The sequence below is a fragment of the Mustela nigripes genome, chromosome 5 (assembly GCF_022355385.1).
Source record: "Mustela nigripes isolate SB6536 chromosome 5, MUSNIG.SB6536, whole genome shotgun sequence".
In the NCBI taxonomy this organism is placed as follows: Eukaryota; Metazoa; Chordata; class Mammalia; order Carnivora; family Mustelidae; genus Mustela; species Mustela nigripes.
Genome location: NC_081561.1, coordinates 57135065 through 57152349, shown reverse-complemented (window position 1 = coordinate 57152349; position 17285 = coordinate 57135065). Strand labels below are relative to the sequence as shown.

Sequence of the window (17285 nt, the reverse complement as noted above, 5' to 3'; positions counted from 1 at the left end):
TTCTCAGGTGAGGGCAAGGACAGGTTTCGAATCATTTTAGTGGGCAATACTAAGAGTCAATATTAGATTATAAGGCTAAGTGGTATTAATCAAAGCATTACCTTCTTAGTATAATCAAACATCAAGTCTGTACAACCAACAGAGTAAGATCCATTTCCTTTGGGGATTTTAGATTGGCCAACGCTTGCAGCAGCCATCAGAGCTTGTATTTTATTGGCCCATGCTGAAAAAAAGGTAAATATTATCTCGCTGTCCTTCATTACACACCAGACTTTATTATGCAAAAGGAAATTCCAAGGGAATGAAGTCACACCCCTTAGTTTCTGGTCTCCTTCATTTCTTTACCCAACTAGTAAAACACAAATAATTATTAAGGGCCCGATGTAAGCAAAGTATTTTGTGGGGATACAAGAGCAAGGTGGACACAGCCCTTTCCCTAAGGTACTTAAGGCTATCACCTCCTAATACTTTCTGCTCTGACTCAGATCATGTCAAAGACCGTTTTTCCCAAACATGAACCTTGGAGCTTGGACATGCAAGCTCTTTAGCCTTAACCCAATTCTAATGACTCAGAAAAGCTCTGCTTATTAAAGTTTGAAAAGTACTAGGCAAACAAACAAACAAACAAACAGCACTAGGCTGAGGTACTAGACCACCTGGTTGGACACACGGGTCAACAACTGATAGTTCAAAGGTAAGGAGGGAGTTCCAAGGAAAGCAGGAGATGAATGGACCTGGAGCCTTAGAGCTAGGTGATCCTAGTTAGGATCCCAGCTAGACTTCTGATGCTGTGATGCTCTGGCCTAGGCAATTTACTCCCCTCTCCAATGCTCCTCTGTGAAGTGGGGCAAAAAACACTTGACTGGCCTGCAGGACAGTTCTAAGAATAAAGTGCTGATGAAAGCCAAGGTCCTAGCACAGCACACAACACGTCATCAGCAGACAACTGGTATTATGTGTTCCTTACCTAGAATTAGCTAACTCTGACTACCCAAATTTAAGCCCTCAGGGGAGGGTTAGCAGATCTAAACTATATCATACCTTTTTCCCTCTGGGCAGATCCAAAATCCTAGGTGTTTCCTCAGACATAAAAACAAAACAAAAAACAACTTCACCTTTAAGGTGAACATTTTCAGTCCTATTTAGAAAGGCACTTTCTTTCCCATTTAAGATGTTCTACCAAGCCATGTTCTGTGGTGTAACAGGGAGACATTAATCCATAGGGAGATACCACACATGACTGTCCCTCCTCGAGGAGAAGCCCTGTTCTGCTGTGACCCCACCCACATCAGCCATGATGGGATAGTACCGGGCTTGAGGGGGAGGACTCTGGCTCACAGAGTTTGAGGAAGAGTCCCAGAGAGCCCACAGCTGCCTTGGAGGGGCCACCTCTGAAAGTAAGAGTTTAGTTCTAGAGCCATGGGAGGGTTCTGAGTCACACAAAGTTTCTCTTGTGAGATCTCCATTCCACATAGGCTCAGGGAACTTTTCTCAATCACCTGGGAGTACCCAGGTTCTCTAAAACCCGCCCTCCCGCAAAGTCTCCTCACTCAACCTTTAGGAGCCACAGGTCAAGGTGAGGCTATATGGCTGTCTAGTCTGAGACACCTGACCCCTCGGGAGACCTAGAGCTGACCTGGGTTGGGGTATAAGTCTACAGAGCTCTGTGGCTGTTTGGTGCTGGCGGGGCCGGGGGTTGGGGGTTGTAGGAAAGTTTCATCAGCCTGCAGCTAATCCAGTCACAGTCCTGGATTTCCTGTTCTCGAACCATCTGTTAGATCAGGGCTCATCATGAAGGATGAGGCAGGAGGAGGCTTGTCAGGTAGAATCGGGCTACCCTCTAGAGGATACAGTTTGTGGTTCAGAATTTATACATGTCACGTCCTATTTTTTTTTCAACCTTTGTTTAAGAGAAGCATTGGAACCGATTCAGGGCTATGAATCTTGTTACACATTTCCAGTGGGGTTCATTTGTCAAGTATTCCTGATACCCATTCCTGGGATTTGAGATGAATTGTACACATGCTAGGAACATGGTATTTCCTTACATAGCTTCATATCCTCCACTCGCAAAAAGGTTATCTCTAGCTCATACCTCACCTGCATAACCCTACTTTCTATATATTCATTTGGTTAGAAAAATACAAACAACTATCCATTACTTTAACCCTTTATTCAATAAATGATTTCTAGTAATTAAAATATTTTTGAGCACTGAGAATGGGGCACTAGGTTCAAGGATGAGGCTATAATGATGAATAAAGTAGTGTCTGTTTCCCCAAGTTTCTGCCTGTCCAATGCCAGCTTTCCAATGATTTTCAACAATGAAGGGGATATAAAATGTGTTTTGAAATTCCCATGCTGTACCAATAAAAAGTACATGATGTAAATGTCTCCTCACTGATAATCCTCTCATGGTGTAAGATGCTCCTTGTTTCCAATCCTTAGAAAAGGTAATGGGAAAACTAATTCAACTAGGCTGGAAGCTCCTTGAGCTTGTCCTTGAGCTTGTCCACAAACTCACTGTCTTAGTCACCAGTGCCTCAGCTTCCTGGTAAGTGTTGTTGAATGAGTGCACCTGTGAGATATTACACCATTCCCCATGCAAATGTAGACACAACATATAGTCCTTCCTAGGGATGCCTTTACTTTCCTAGCTATGGAACAGGGCAATATTTATCAGGCACAGAGTGATGAAAGCTTTTTGTAAATGTTACAATAAGGAGTCACCCGTCAAACCTGAGCAGCTAGACCCAGAGTGACCAGGCATGGGGCTAGACAGTGTGACACCATTCAGAAGCCGCCTACACGGTTCACCTGAGAGGAAGCTGGCTACAGAAGATGATGCAGCACAGTGCTCCGGGATCTGCAGGCATTCACAAAGCTCTTTGCAGTCAAGGTCCTTCTTAGTGAAGGCACATGTCCTTGTCTAGAAAGGGCTGCCTCACTCAGGCCACCTCTTCTGGGCTTGACTCAACCTCTGCCTCTTTTCTTCCCTCCCACTACAAGGGAAGAACGAGCAAGAGATGCGCGCCCATTCTCACCCAGAGCTCTTCAGCTTGTCCCTTCCTCTCCTTGTGAGGACAGTGGAAACACCATTCCCCTCTGGGCCCCAAGACCCTAACCTGCCATTTTCTCATCCCCTCCCCACAGGAACCAGAACTAAACCTGTTGATCAAGACAACTGCCTGTCCTTCCTCTTCCACGGGAGCAGGTTTTGCGGTTGCCTCTGAGGGAACCCCAAGGGGTTGTGTCACTGCGCCTGCGTGGGGGCGGGTTACGGTGGTGAGAGACCAGGGGCCGGGTTGAGGAAGTTTTCTACCGTGGTTGTGAGCTGAGCTTCTGGTTTACCTGAAAATGCCTCACTTGGTTCTGTCCTGCCGTCATGACGTTGAAGAAGACGGGAGCTTCTTCAGTTTTGGTTGGAGTGAGGAGAAAGGGAGGCTTTGTTCCGTGCCCCAGAACACAAGGTCTCCATAAGCCTCTTTGTAATTAACCTTAGTTAAAAGTCCACACGTGCAACTGCTCTGGGGTCAGTCGAGTCTGGCAATGGGTCAGTTGCTCAAGCCCTTGAACAAAGAGACCTCTTACCTGATGATCTAATTTGGGCAACAGGATTTAGGTCTTGCCAGTCAATAGGATGGACCAGTGCGAGGCAGCTGCAGAGGCAGAAAAGCGCATGCACTTTGGGTGGTAACATCTTGGAAGCTGCGCAGCAGTTTCAGCTTAACTTTCTTCAGGGCAGGTTATTAAAAGAAAAAAAAAACATGCAATAAAGAGGACTTAAATAGGCTGAGAAATCAGTGCGATTAAGGTACGAGCAACATGACTTCATATATATTGTTAAGGGAGGAAGGCACATGGTCTGAGCTGGTTTTTTTTTTTTTTTTTTTTTTTTTTAAGATTTTATTTATTTATCTGACAGACAGAGATCACAGGTAGGCAGAGAGGCAGCAAGAGAGGAGGAAGCAGGCTCCCTGCTGAGCAGAGAGCCCGATGCGGGGCTTGATCCCAGGACTCTGGGACCATGACCTGAGCTGAAGGCAGAGGCTTTAACCCACTGAGCCAACCAGGCACCCCTGAGCTGGGTTTTTGAAAGGCATCAGGGAGGCAAAATCCTTGGTAATGCTGGAAGGCAGAGCACAGAAATCACACTTCTAGCAGTCACAGGAGGGTGCTGGTCACGGATTCTCTAACTCTGAAGCAGTTTGCTTTGGTTAAAAATTGCATCAACGGGAGCCTCCATGGCACAGTCAGTTAAGCGACCAACTCGTGGTTTCAGATTGGGTTGGGATCTCAGGGTCGTGAGATCAAGCCCCAAGTGTTGGGCTCTGTGCTCAGCACAGAGTCAATGCTTAAGATTTTCTCTCCCTCTGCCCCCTGCCCCGATAAATAAATAAATAAAGAAAGAAAGAAAGAAAGAAAGAAAGAATAGCATCAATAATTGTAACAATCATAGATCACATTCATAATAATATCCATAGGCATTTCTAGCACATTTGCAAATGCTCCGTAAGTTTTGGCTGGTGTTTCCATCGGGGTTATAAAATATCATATGGCTGCAGCTGTGACTGTTTTGGTGCTGATGGTATTTTTATTTTTGGTGATCTCTATAATCCTCCTACCCTGAAACCTTCCCCAAGGCAGAGGTCAGGTCTTATGTACGTTCCCACTGCCTCATGGAGGGCCTGGCATGAAGTGGTGTTGCCTGAATGTTTATAGAATTCATGAATGAGTATCTATAGCCTCACAGACAGCATATTAGACTCATGATAGTAAGAAATGATATTACAATTGGGTGCTATACTAACAACTTATTAGCAAAAACCACCTGGTATGGGTGCCTCAACTCGACCCTACTGTACAAGTTTGCCCTTGGAAAAAACTGACTTATCTCTTCACCGATAGTAACTTGCTAACGGATTTCTCCCAGATGTATTCCTATGCTTGAATACTTACATAGAATTCATAGACATATACACATACATACATACACATAAATATATGTATATAAAAGTTTTAAAATTTGTTTGTAGTACTTCATTTGAAGATACACTTTTAATTTGATAGTATGTTTTGAGTCTTTTCATATGAGTACCTAGCACTGTAATTTGCCTTTTTATTTTAAAATGGCACTTAGGCGTTGCTCAAAAAAGTCTATTCACTGGGGTGCCTGGGTGGCTCAGTCAGTTAAGCACCCAACTCTTGGATTCAGGTCAGGTCATGATGTCAGCGTCCTGAGATTAAGCCCCAAATCTGGCTCTGCACTCAGCATGGAGTCGGCTTGAGATTCTCTCCCTCTGCCCCTCCCCGTTGTTCTCGCTCTCTTGCTTTCTCTCAATAAATACAATATTTTTTAAAAATGTTCACTAAATAAATAACAACGTTGCCAACATTTGGAAGCTTATTATATGCCCAGCATTTTTCAGTTTCTGGCAAGGCTATCTTACTCAGTCATCAATCACTACACAATCTGTGAAGGAGTTTTAATGATCCCCACTGTATTGATGAGGAAACCGAGGCAAGGAGAATTTTACTCATCACACAGTTAGCAAAGGCTGGAGGTGGGGCTCGAATCCAGAATATCTGAGTCTCTGCTTTTATTTATTTATTTATTTGTAAAAGATTTTATTTATTTATTTGACAGAGATCACAAGTAGGCAGAGAGGCAGGCAAAGAGAGAGGAGGAAGCAGACTCCCCACTGAGCAGAGAGCCCGATGCGGGGCTCGATCCCAGGACCCTGGGACCATGACCTGAGCTGAAGGCAGAGGCTTTAACCCACTGAGCCACCCAGGCGCCCCTGAGTCCCTGGTTTTAACCACAACACACCAACTTTGGGTAGCCCTGATTTCTCTTGCCCCTAGAATGATAATCTTGTGAAGTTAATGAACATATGACTCTTTCGATGATGCTCTTGTGTTCAGGAACTTCCTGGATTGAAAAGAGGCCTTAATAAAGAGCTAGAAACTGTTCTCTAAAGAGATGAGCATCTGTCTCATTGTTCTTGCCCTAATTGCTATTTGAAGCCACATGCCAGAACCCTTGGAAACCGCAGAGTACTGTGTATGAATCCAAAGAAACAGCTACTGAGTTTTCCAAATAAGCAACAGAAGTTGAACTGAGGCTCTCTGCTCACCAGCCTCCAGCACTCCCCTGCTGCTGGACCATCACAAATGGGTTTCCCATCCAATAACATCATCCACAGAAAGTATTTACAGGGACATGAGGCTTGAGAAAATTCCACCCACGGTGCTCACAGCCCATGACTAATAAGAGGAGTGTCATTTGGCCATTTGGAAAATCACGGGGCATGAAAATGAGGAAAAATGAAGGCAAAGTGAAACACATAGGGAGGTCAACAGAGATTTTTTAGGAATATCACACTAATGCAAAGGAAGTTAGCTTGGTCACAGCTCCTCAGTGATTGTGACACGATCCCTGTAACCACCTCAGGAAGAGTTAGAGACAGCCAATTTTTGGGAGGGCTTCCCTAAGTCCTCTGAGCAGGACTGGGGTGCTCTGCCCTCCCCGGCTTCCTGAAAGACCTATGCCACTGCCATCGCCTGCAGTCCTAAGAGCGAAGCAGGGCAGAATTAAGGCCTGGTGAAATGGCACTCGGAGTTCCAACCTGACCTCATGCAAGCCACGGTGGCTCTCAGGGAACCTTTATTCATAGTGCCAGGAGCACCTGGGTGGCTCAGTTAGTTAAGTGTCCCACTCTTGATTTTGGCTCAGGTTGTGATCTCAGGGTCTTGAGACTGGGATCCAGTGGGGCTCCAAGCTGGGCATGAAGCCTACTTGAGATTCTCTCTCTTCCTCCATGTCCCCACCTCACTCAGCCAACGGCTCAAGCTCACATGCTTTAAAAAAAAAAAAGAGCATACTGATTGATTCCTGAGTCCTACCCCAGACCTACTGACTCAGAATCTTTAGGCATGTCTGGGCATCTGCACTTTAGTTCCTGAGGGATCCCCACACAGCCATGCCCAGAATATAGTATTTGGAAACTGCTGCAACGGAATGAAAAGAGTACTAATTATTTATTATTTTTATTTATTTATTATTATTATTTTTTTATCTGAGTAAACTCTAGTCCCAATGTGGGGCTCAGACTCCTGACCCTGAGATCAAGAGTTATCCGCTCTTCCAACTGAGCCTCCCAGAAGCCCAGAGAGTACTATTCGTTTAGAGGTTCTTGCCAGCCTATCATGCATGCTGTCTGATCTCGCCCTCAAAGTAGTAACCCTCTAAATAATTTAATAATTGGGACACCTGGGTGACTCAGTTGATTAAGTGGCTGCCTTCGGCTCAGGTCATGATCCCAGCGTCCTGGGATCGAGTCCCACATTGGGCTCCTTGCTCGGCAGGGAGCCTGCTTTTCTGTCTGACTCTGTCTGCCACTCTGTCTGCATGTGCTCGCTCTTGCTCTCTCTCTCTCTCTCTCTCTCTGACAAATAAATAAATAAATAAATAAAATCTTTAAAAAAAAATAATTTAATAATTTAATAATTGGCGGCCTCATTTCTTCATTCACGTGTTCATGTCTTCATGTACTCAATTTTCAGAATGCCAATGTGTCAGTCTATGCTTGGGATAAAAAGATTTCTAAAATTTTTTTTAAAAAAGATTTTTTAAAACAAATGTGATTTTTAGCTTCAAAATTCCACTGGGTTGAGATGAGAGCCTTTCAAACAATGGTGATGAATGCTGTAACAGATTCTTTACAAAACATGGGGAATAAAGCTCTAGTGGACATAACAGAGAAGCAGATACTAGCGCCCTGCATTTCATTTTGGGGGAAGAAGAGCAATGGAGGACAGGCTACGGCTCCTGCCTGAAGTCACAAGGTCACCACCTGCAGGCAGGACTGGAGGGCAGGCAGGCCTTCTTTCTTTGAGCCCCGTGGACCGAGTGATTGAAGGACCCAAACTGGATGCCTCTCCTTCCTCCACCTTCCCAGAGCCACAGAAGGCACTGCCTTCCACTGCTGCCTCAGGCCAGTGTGCTGTGTTGGGGGGGCAGACTGTGCCAAGACTGTCTCCGGCTGGTGGCAAAGCAACGGCGTCCAAAGCCATGGACATCTTCAACACAGTTTCCCTACAGTCAAGAAAGGAGGCCTTCTCTGGGCCTGGCTCCTCGATGGCACCAGAGAAGAAGGGGCTTTCCTACCCCAGTGAGCAGAGGGTCCTGGGTCTGGGCAGTCAAGCCACGGAGCCACCAGTCACATGAAGGCCACCCCCTCGACTCTGCTGGTGTTCTGTACAGGTCTCCACGTGGGCATTCTGCTGCCTCTGCCACGAGGCTCTCTTGACAGAACTGCTTCACCCAGTGGCCTGTGGCTCCTCCAGGACCGGGATTGGTCTCATAGGTCACTTACTGTTATAACTTAACAAAGGACCCAGTAGAGAGCAAGCACTTGGGAGATATTTCTTGAATGAGCAGAAAGGATTCTATCCTCTTTTTGGTGTGAACTACCAAGTAGCCCAGAAAGACATTCCCCAATGATTTCACACCAGGGGTGACTTCCCCACACACTGAAGTGGATAGGGGTCAATGACCTGGGCTTCAGGGCCTAGAGCCCAACTGCCTGGGTGTGAACCGTCACCTTGATGCTAGCAGTGTGACCCCTTGCAAGCTACAGAGTCCTTCTGAGCCTATTTCCTTATCTGTAAAATGGGGCTGAGGATAAAGACAACCCAAGGTTAAATGGTGAATATATGCAAAACTGTTTTTACATCTAGGTAAATGCAAAGGTTAGCATACTCATTTTGCATTGCAACTGGCCTGCCTTGCCCCTAGGTAAGTAGTTGCTTAATAAATGTTAAGGAAGTAAGAGCTAGTGCATCAATCAAGACCTTGAGACAGGAACAGGAAGGCATCCTTGACCATCATCCCCTTTGTCCATAGGTGGTTCTACTGAATAGGTCTAATGGGATTCATTAAGGGCTCTAACAACCCCTAAACACTGTAATTAGCATGCCTTCTTGGGGAACTCTATTCACTGGCCTTCTCCTCTGTAGCCTGCTAGGCCCCTCTTAAAGTTTGGGGTACCTCTTGTCCTCTACCCCATCCTACTCAAGATTTATGAAATGTTCTCCTTTCAGCTCCTTACTTGGCTTCTCAAGGTAACAGCTCTCTAGTTTAACAAGCTGCTAAGAGGTTCTGGTCTGCTCATGAGGCTTTCCTCATCAACTTCTGAATAATAGTCCTTTCTTTTAGCCAAGGTCTCCTGGGGACATGCTATCAAAGCCCCTGAAAATTTACTCTAAAGGGAAGAATCATATACTTTCGGGAAGAAATGCTTTGGAGAAAAAAAAAAAAAGACATTTCAAAAGTCTGATCCTGTGGGCAGTAACCCATCCTGGTTACCCCAGCCCCCTTAACCAGGTTACCCAGGTGGCCACCCTGCTTTCCACCAGCGTGAGTGAGGCTGCCCTCTACCATTCAGCCCTGCAGTGAAGAGATAGTCTATAAACCATGAGTCTGAATATTCATAGTATAGGTTGTGATGTAACTTCTGTGTTTGAGAGAGCTAGGTAATAGACCATACTTAAGGGATGCAAACAGTTCTCTTCTGGAGATGCAATTTCTTCTCATTATTAAAAACAAAAGTGGGGGGGCCACTTGGGTGGCTCAAGGAGTTGGGCGTCTGCCTTCAGCTCAGGTCATGATCTCAGGATCCTGGGATCGAGTCCTCCGTCAGCCTCCTTGCTCAGTGGGGAGTCTGCTTCTCCCTCTGCCTCTGCCCCTCCCCCTGCCTGTGCACCCTTTCTCTCTCTGACAAATAAATAAAATCTTAAAAAAAAAAAACCAATAATGGGAAAATTGTTCTTTTTTGAAACCATTTTTTTTTTCTCTATGTTTGGGCAGTAGAAGCCAGTCCTCTTCCAGGAGTTTTAACAGTGAAATAGGCAATTCTGGACAAGAAGCCCTTCTAAAATTAAACTAGTGATGTTACACAGAAAGCTGTAGAAGTAATAGGAAAGAGGATCTTGATATCAGATTTTCAATCAGGTTTACAAGGTCTAAAAGCCTGAATGAGAACCCCTTGGACCTGGGGGAGGACTTGATGAAGCAAGCTTCTGGAAGTATCCACCAACGTTCCTGATTAACATATCATAGGCATCTGGGAAGAGACTCAAGGATTGGTTTTCCAGTTTCTCGACTTGCTGGCTTTGATTTTTGTCTGCTTGAATATTAGCAGAAACTCCTAAAGATAAACAAATAAGTAGTTTTACTGCAACTCAGAGCTTCTGAATCCAAAACTTGATTCCTGGTTTAGTTAAGAAATTTAAAAAGATGAAGTGAGGTTTAAGTGACTGTCCTTGAGCACCTACTATGTACCAATGCTGTCTAGCAGTGTACATAATGTCTGTCATTGCTAGTCCTCACAACAAGGAGTAGAGTTAGGCAGGTACCACTTGTAAGGACCTATTTTGAAACTGTCTCTGCTCCCCTTCCCCCAGGGGATTTACTTGGAAACTGGCTTCAGGTAACAAAGCCCAGATACAAGGGTGGGGTCAGGCCAGGTGGAGACATCAATCAGTGGGGGGGATTCATACTGTCTCCCTGGTTACCAAGGAGTGTGGGCCCCGCCCTTTGGGAGCCTTTTGGGCGCCAATCCCAACCAAGGTGTATTAGGCTGGTTCAAATGTCTACTAGGGTAAATTGTAACTCAATTGGTCACCTAGCATCACTGTGGAGCTTCCTGTGTGTGTTACAATCTCATTGGCCCCCTGTGTGTGGCCAGGCCCGACCGCATGGCCTTTGCCCTAAAAAGCTAGTCTGTGAAGCAGAGAAGGGCTGCCCTCTTTTGTAAGAGGGTGCGGCCCTGAACGTTCGGTTAGATTCTTGATGCTTGGCGCGAAATAAAGCTTTGCTTTACCTTCGCTTTGTATCAGTCTCGCTCCTTTAATCACGGACCCATTATTGGGGCATAACACCACTGATGTGGGAAACAGAAGCAGAAGAAAAAATTATTAAATTTCCCTACCTGCTGATAAGCTGTTGAAACAGGCAGAGTGACATTCCTCTAGAACTCTCCACCTTAAGGCTTCGCTAAGGGCAAAGGGCAATCCTAGCCTGACTGACTCCTACCCCCACCAGGATCCTGTATCTCTAAATCCTCTAAGATAGTGTTGACAATCATTGCCAAGCCTAGGGCCCACTGATACACATCTAAAGGGTCTCACAACAAAGGTTTTACTACTGGTAATGAATAACCTTTTTCCCAACAATAGCTAGCTCCTCAAGGTCCTGGAAAACTTGCTTCCAAAATTCCTTAGAGACTTACACCATCCCTGACCCTTTCCCTCCCAACTTAGGAACACATAATAGACTATTCCTCACAGCCCCAGGGCAGCAGCTTTTTGGGCCAACTGGTCCTGTCCCCGTGCTTTAATAAACCACCATTTTGCACCAAAGATGTCTCAAGAATTCTTTCTTGGTCATCGGTTCTGGCCCTCACCCTACCGAACCTCACTAATATTCTAAAACTTCATCACGATTACCCCCATTTTACAGTTAGGAACACTGAGGCTCGAAGTGATTTCCTGACTCAAACGACTAGTGGGTTTTGGAGGCTTGATCAACAAGCCCTGCTCTTGCAGGTAAAAGAGTCGAAACTATTAGTATCATATGCTCTTGTTTTCATTTAACAATGTATGTTTATACACAAGTAGAAAAAAAAAGTCTAGATGCATATAAAGCTAGAATGTTCTCAGTGTTTATATTTAAGTGGTAGGATTCTAGCCTTCTTTATAACATGAGCTTTGCTAATTTGTCAACAAGGAACATGCACAGTTTGAGAAGAAGAAAAATGAAACAACAAAACCCTAGCTCTTTCCTTGAGCAACAAAATTTAAGCTGGACCCTTAGAGATTTTTGGCCCAATTCAGAGATAATATTTTTTTTTAATTTTTTTTAAAAAAGATTTGTATTTATTGATTTGACAGAGGTCACAAGTAGGCAGAGAGGCAGGCGGCGGAGTGGGGGGTAGAGAGGATTGGGGGGAGAAGCAGGTTCCCCAGTGAGCAGAAAGCCCAATGTAGGTCTGGATCCCAGGACTCTGGGATCATGACCTGAGCCGAAGGTAGAGGCTTTAACCCATTGAGCCACCCAGGAGCCCCCAGAGATAATATTGATTTGAGGCTTTGTTTTGAAGCAATAATTTCAGAAGAAAGGTGTGCTTCATTTCGTTCTGAAAGTCTGGAGCAGAGACGCCTGGCTGGCTCAGTAAATTAAGTGACCTCCCCTTGCTTGTGAACACACTCTCTCTCTCTCTCTCTCTCTCTCTCGCCCTCACTCTCGCTCTCGCTCTCTTTCTCTCTCAAATAAATAAATAAAGTCTTAAAAAGAAAAAAAAGAAAATCTGGGGTAGGTATTTTTTCTAAAAAAAAAATCAATGGTTTGTGGCTTTTACAATTTCAAATGAGCACCCATGAGCCAGGCATTGTGCTAGGCTTTTTTTTTTTTTTTTTTAAATTAACATATAATGTATTATTTGCCTCAGGAATACAGGTCTGTGAATCATCAGTCTTACACAATGCCCAGGCTTTAAAGATAGTTTCAGTGTGTCGGGGGATGGGGAGAAGAGGGAGGTTTGAGATGTTGGGTGGCAAACAAAAGAGAATAATGTGCTTCAAAGATGCCTGGTTTTGTGCTCCAGACAAAGATAAACATAGGACACCTGGGTGGCAGAGTCTGTCAAGTGTTCAACTCTCAGTTTCTGCTTGGGTCATGATCTCAGGGTTCTGAGACAGAGCCCCGCGTAGGGCTCTGTGCTGAGCGTGGTCTGCTTCAGATTCTCTCTCTCCTTCTCTCACTGTCCCTCCCGCTCATGCTCTCTCTCTCTCTCTCAAAACTAGATAATTTCTTTTTTAAAGATGAACATAACTTACTACAGTTCTGATGAAACCACGAGACACCAACTAATCTAATCCCCTTGTTTTATACACAGGAAAATTGAGACCCCCAAAGGGGGGGGTGCAAAAAAAACTTCCCTGGAACCACACAGCAAGTCAGTGGTCAAATTGGGATCAAAACACCTTGTCCCCTGATCATGAGGTCATCAGGTTTGCGACAGCAGCGAGCCCAACACTGGACGGCAGGTGCACTTGGGCTTTTGTGGAAAACATAGGATCATGCCAAGCTCTGGACAAGGGCAAGAGGAAAGGCCTGTAATCAGAAGATCAGCTCAGCCAGTCACTGCATCTTGGAAACCTAAATGTCCCAGCTGATGAAGGGGAATGAACACTACCACTGTCATAAGACTGATGAGGTGAGGGACAGGCCAGCACCACAGCAAACACGCCAGCTCTCAGTGCGTGTCTCTTTCCCCTTCTTGACCAGGAACCAGCTTAGATCCTTTAGGAGTGTAGTGAGTACGAACCTTTAATAAATAAAGTGTAATAAATATATGAATAAATAAATAATATATAGTAAGAGCAAACTCCTACTAAATGAAAAACAGAAACAAGTTGCAAACTAACCACATAGCAAGTGAGCCTAAACCATATGCATGTAGTGATAACAAACTAACCTCGTAGTATAGCAAGTAAGCCTAGACCATATGCGTGTAGTGATAACAAACTAGCCTCGTAGCAAATACCACATAGCAAGTAAGCCTAAACCATATGCGTGCAGTGATAAGATTAGCGTGGAGCAAAAAGTTGTAAACATTTTTTTTTACTTATACGAAATATCGTAAAGACCAAAAAATGTTTTTGACGTGTGTGTGTGTCTGATGTGCAAGCATGAGAAAAATAAGTGATGTAATGTGTTTTCGAAGGAGACTTAGCACAGTATATAAGGAGGCATCGGGTTGGACTGAGGTGAAGCGAGTTCCCTGTCGGGAGGACATCATCGCCGGTGTTACCGATGCCCCGACAGTTTCGTTGCCGACCACTCGCTGGCTCTCAGTCTCAACTTCTGCGGTGACCTCTCTGTCTAGATTGTGAGGCGACATCTCCTTCTCCGTGACAATTTCAGCGGACCGTGACCGGACCACGATAGTGGTGCGGACCTCGTCCCAATAAAGATCAAGTGAGTTACATCATATCCACCTCTCTATCTCTTCTTTACACGTTGCGACCTCCTGGCGGGACGCAGGGGTTTTGCTCGCGCCAAGGAGCAAAATAAACTAGATTCTAGAGACTACGTTCTGAGAAAGAAGAGGGCCCATGACCTGAAAGTTGGTGGGTTTACCCTGTGGAGTAGCCCCGGCAGTGTGGGTAGCATGGGCTTCCCATGCCGCCATGTCCCTCATCCTCTCCACACCGACATGTGGGACCAGGTCATTCTTTCTCCTGGAACTGTCCTTGATGGTTAGCAGCAACGCTGGACTCTAGGCACCAGGAGCCAGTAGCAGCATCATCCCCCGGGGCTTGTGACAAACACGAATGTCTCCAGACTTTGCCAAGTGTCCCCTGGTGGGGAAGGGTAGGCAGCTGGAGCTGCCATTGGTGGAGAATCACTGGGCTACACAAAGAACAAGTGGGCATGGGCAGAAGAGCCTTCCCTTATCTAGGAGATGGGACAAAACCACATGCTCAATGCAGAATGGAGTTGAAAACCATCTATTTTAGGAGAAATAAGTATGACTGTGAGCCTCCTTGCTAAGCAGGTAGGTTTCTCTAATAGCCTATGGAGGGTCTGTCCTATATATAGGTTGAGGTTTATTAAGACATGTGAATTCTTCATTAATGCATTCATCTGATGCGTATGCACCACACACTTCCTTTTCATCATATTCCCCCCTATAATCTAGTTGGGGGTCTCCTGCTGTGATGCCCTGGATGGTTTCCTCAGCCAGAAGCACCTGCCCCCCCACAATGCCCACATACTTGGTCCTCCGTAGTGGTGTGTACTTTCCCCCTGTGCTGTCTCATCATACCACAGCAGCCTAGACTCCAGGCCATCCGCTGACCCATCCACCCATCCAAACATTTAGTAAGCACCCCGTGTGCCAAGCACCGGGTGCTAAGCGTATGGCTACCTCCTACGATAAGCATCCTATACCTTCTGAAGGGAAGCAGTACGGCAAGGATTCAAAAAAAAAAAAAAAAGTTTTAAAGCTAGGAGGAAATTTCAGTCTTGATAAATGTACTTAGAACACCGCAATCAAAAAAATCTGTAAATGAATTATTCTAACTATATCCATGGGTTTTACGCTCTTTTGGCTTCATGTAGTCTTTGTCTCGAATGACACATCCCTTACAGGGATGAGGACGGGATCGTGTTTGCGGCATTGCAGCTTCTAGGGTCTTCTCCCTGCTCAGGTTAAGTGCTGAGGAGGCATGGAGAGAGCCAGGGATTTTTAAAAATGCAGTTTGGGGCTTGAGATGTTTTGATAAATGTGGGTTGCTGTGGACACAGAGGCAGATGGTTGACTCCAGGGGCTGCATGATGCCCGAAGGCGTGGAAAGCCTCCCAGGAGAGGACACCTTCCCAAGAGAGGTCACATAGGAGTTGACACTTGTGGAAGGAGGATCCTTAGCAGACTGACCTGAGTTAGTGGGGAGAAGGAGGGCATTTCACCCAGAGGAGGTTGTAAGTGAAGGCGTGGGAATCAGGAGGTATAGGAGATGTTAGGAGGTTGGAGGCAAGAGCAGGGGGGCCAGAACACAGAGAGACCCTTCCAGGCCGTACATCCGAGCATAGACGTCTGTCCCACAGGCAGTGACATTTCCCACCTCACCCAGGTAGGCCCTTCTCCAGGCTGGTGTTCAGTGAACATGGGCTGAGCTAGCAGAGGAATGACTTTGGCCCCGCAGAAGGCTGAGTGTGTCCTTAGCCCGACCATGTGTGGATGTGCATGTGTGTGCATCCGGGGTTTACAGAGGATGTCAAGTACAGGGGCTAGAGCCTCAGCACAGCCACTGAACACGGCTGGGCCCCCAGGCCACACTTTAGTCTTCCTGTGTCCCAGTGACCTCTGGGCAGCCCCTTCCTCCTTAGCTCACCTCACCCCATTAGGTGAAAGTGCTCGCTCCTTGAACGGAGGCACTCTCCTTCCTGCTGCCCTCCTGTTCTCTAAAACTGAAGATGGAAACAGCTCCTTCTCTAAGGAAAGCAGAAACACCAGGAGGGCGCTCCCTCGGAAGCCTTTCTCTCTGCCTTCAATTTAATTCCAGACCACAGCTCACCCTCTCCTCTCTGCGACCAGCACTCTGTCTCAGGCTCCGGCCTCGCTCCTCCTCAGCACCCCAAACCAGTCTCACTCCACCCCTTCATGTGTCGCTTAATTTATGTGTCACTTTTCAACACTGAGACTGCTTGTCAGTCTTCTTTTCCTAAATAGGTTGAAGCGGCTCCTGGGAATGGTCCAATACCTTTCACCTTTTCAAATGTCTCACAGTCCTCTGTTGCTTCCACAACACATCTGCATGGGTTCGAATCCATTTCTCTGGGTTGATTTCTCAGGTAAAGCTGTTTGGCTGTTTCATGCTATTATATTATAAGCGATCACCAATCTTCCTATAGAAGTATTGCACATTTTACATCAATATGACCAAACATTTCCCACACTAATAAAATGAAAACAGTGCTTCTTGCTTTTCTGAACAAAGGACTACTATCAATGGCTACTAGTCCCTGGCTTTCTCAGACACTGGCTTCTTTAAACTTCTGATGGCCACTGAGATGTCTGAGAGGGGACTAATGGGGAAGCCTCTGAGTCCCAACACAGAGGCAGAATTCATAAGACGTCTGTTCTTCTTCTATGGTTCTCCTTCTACAGAAAAGGACCTTCTACTCAATCGCTGGATTTGAGTTAGCTGGAACAGTATTTATGTTTGCAAATGAGGGCCCGGATAAGTATAATATTGACTTTGGACACTTACAACCGGAGAATCCAAGGGGAGGACACTGAAATGTTTTGTACAGCAATGTTACTAATCACCATGTTTGAAGGTTCATTACTGACACCAGCAGCCAAAGCATTTTCATGCAAAAACACATACCTGGCTGGACAGATCAATAATTGGTAAACAAAATGTGGGGAACATGGACTTACATATTTTTGAACTCTGTGAAATTTACCAAAGCATACTTGGCCGCTACAGCGGGGATAGAGATAGGTTCCCCGACCTTGGGAAGGCAATTTGGCCAGCCTGAAATGGTCCATACCCTTTCACCTTCTCGCTTTATTTCTAAGATCAGCACCCACAAAAAGTCATATTCACAGGGAAGAAAAATCCTAAAAATATAATGCACTATTGGTGTTTGCTCCAATTCTATTTATGGGAACCAACACACACACACACAAACACACACACACACACAC

At 45.6% G+C, this 17285-nt stretch overlaps 1 protein-coding gene across 6 annotated transcripts in view; it reads right to left on the bottom strand.

The window, feature by feature from the left end:
- PLA2G7 (phospholipase A2 group VII) overlaps positions 1 to 17285 on the bottom strand; it is a 39101-nt gene that overhangs the window by 13166 nt on the left and 8650 nt on the right. For 3 of the 6 annotated variants that reach the window (XM_059400307.1, XM_059400309.1, XM_059400305.1), the window contains 2 exons: positions 3592 to 3734; positions 102 to 223 (listed from right to left, as the gene is read on the bottom strand). In XM_059400307.1, coding sequence (XP_059256290.1) covers positions 102 to 223; positions 3592 to 3700 — 231 coding nt within the window. In that variant the 5' untranslated portion in view covers positions 3701 to 3734. Of the gene's footprint in view, positions 1 to 101; positions 224 to 3591; positions 3735 to 10886; positions 10947 to 17285 lie in introns of all 6 variants that reach the window. The other 3 variants (XM_059400308.1, XM_059400306.1, XM_059400310.1) reach the window with 3 other exon arrangements.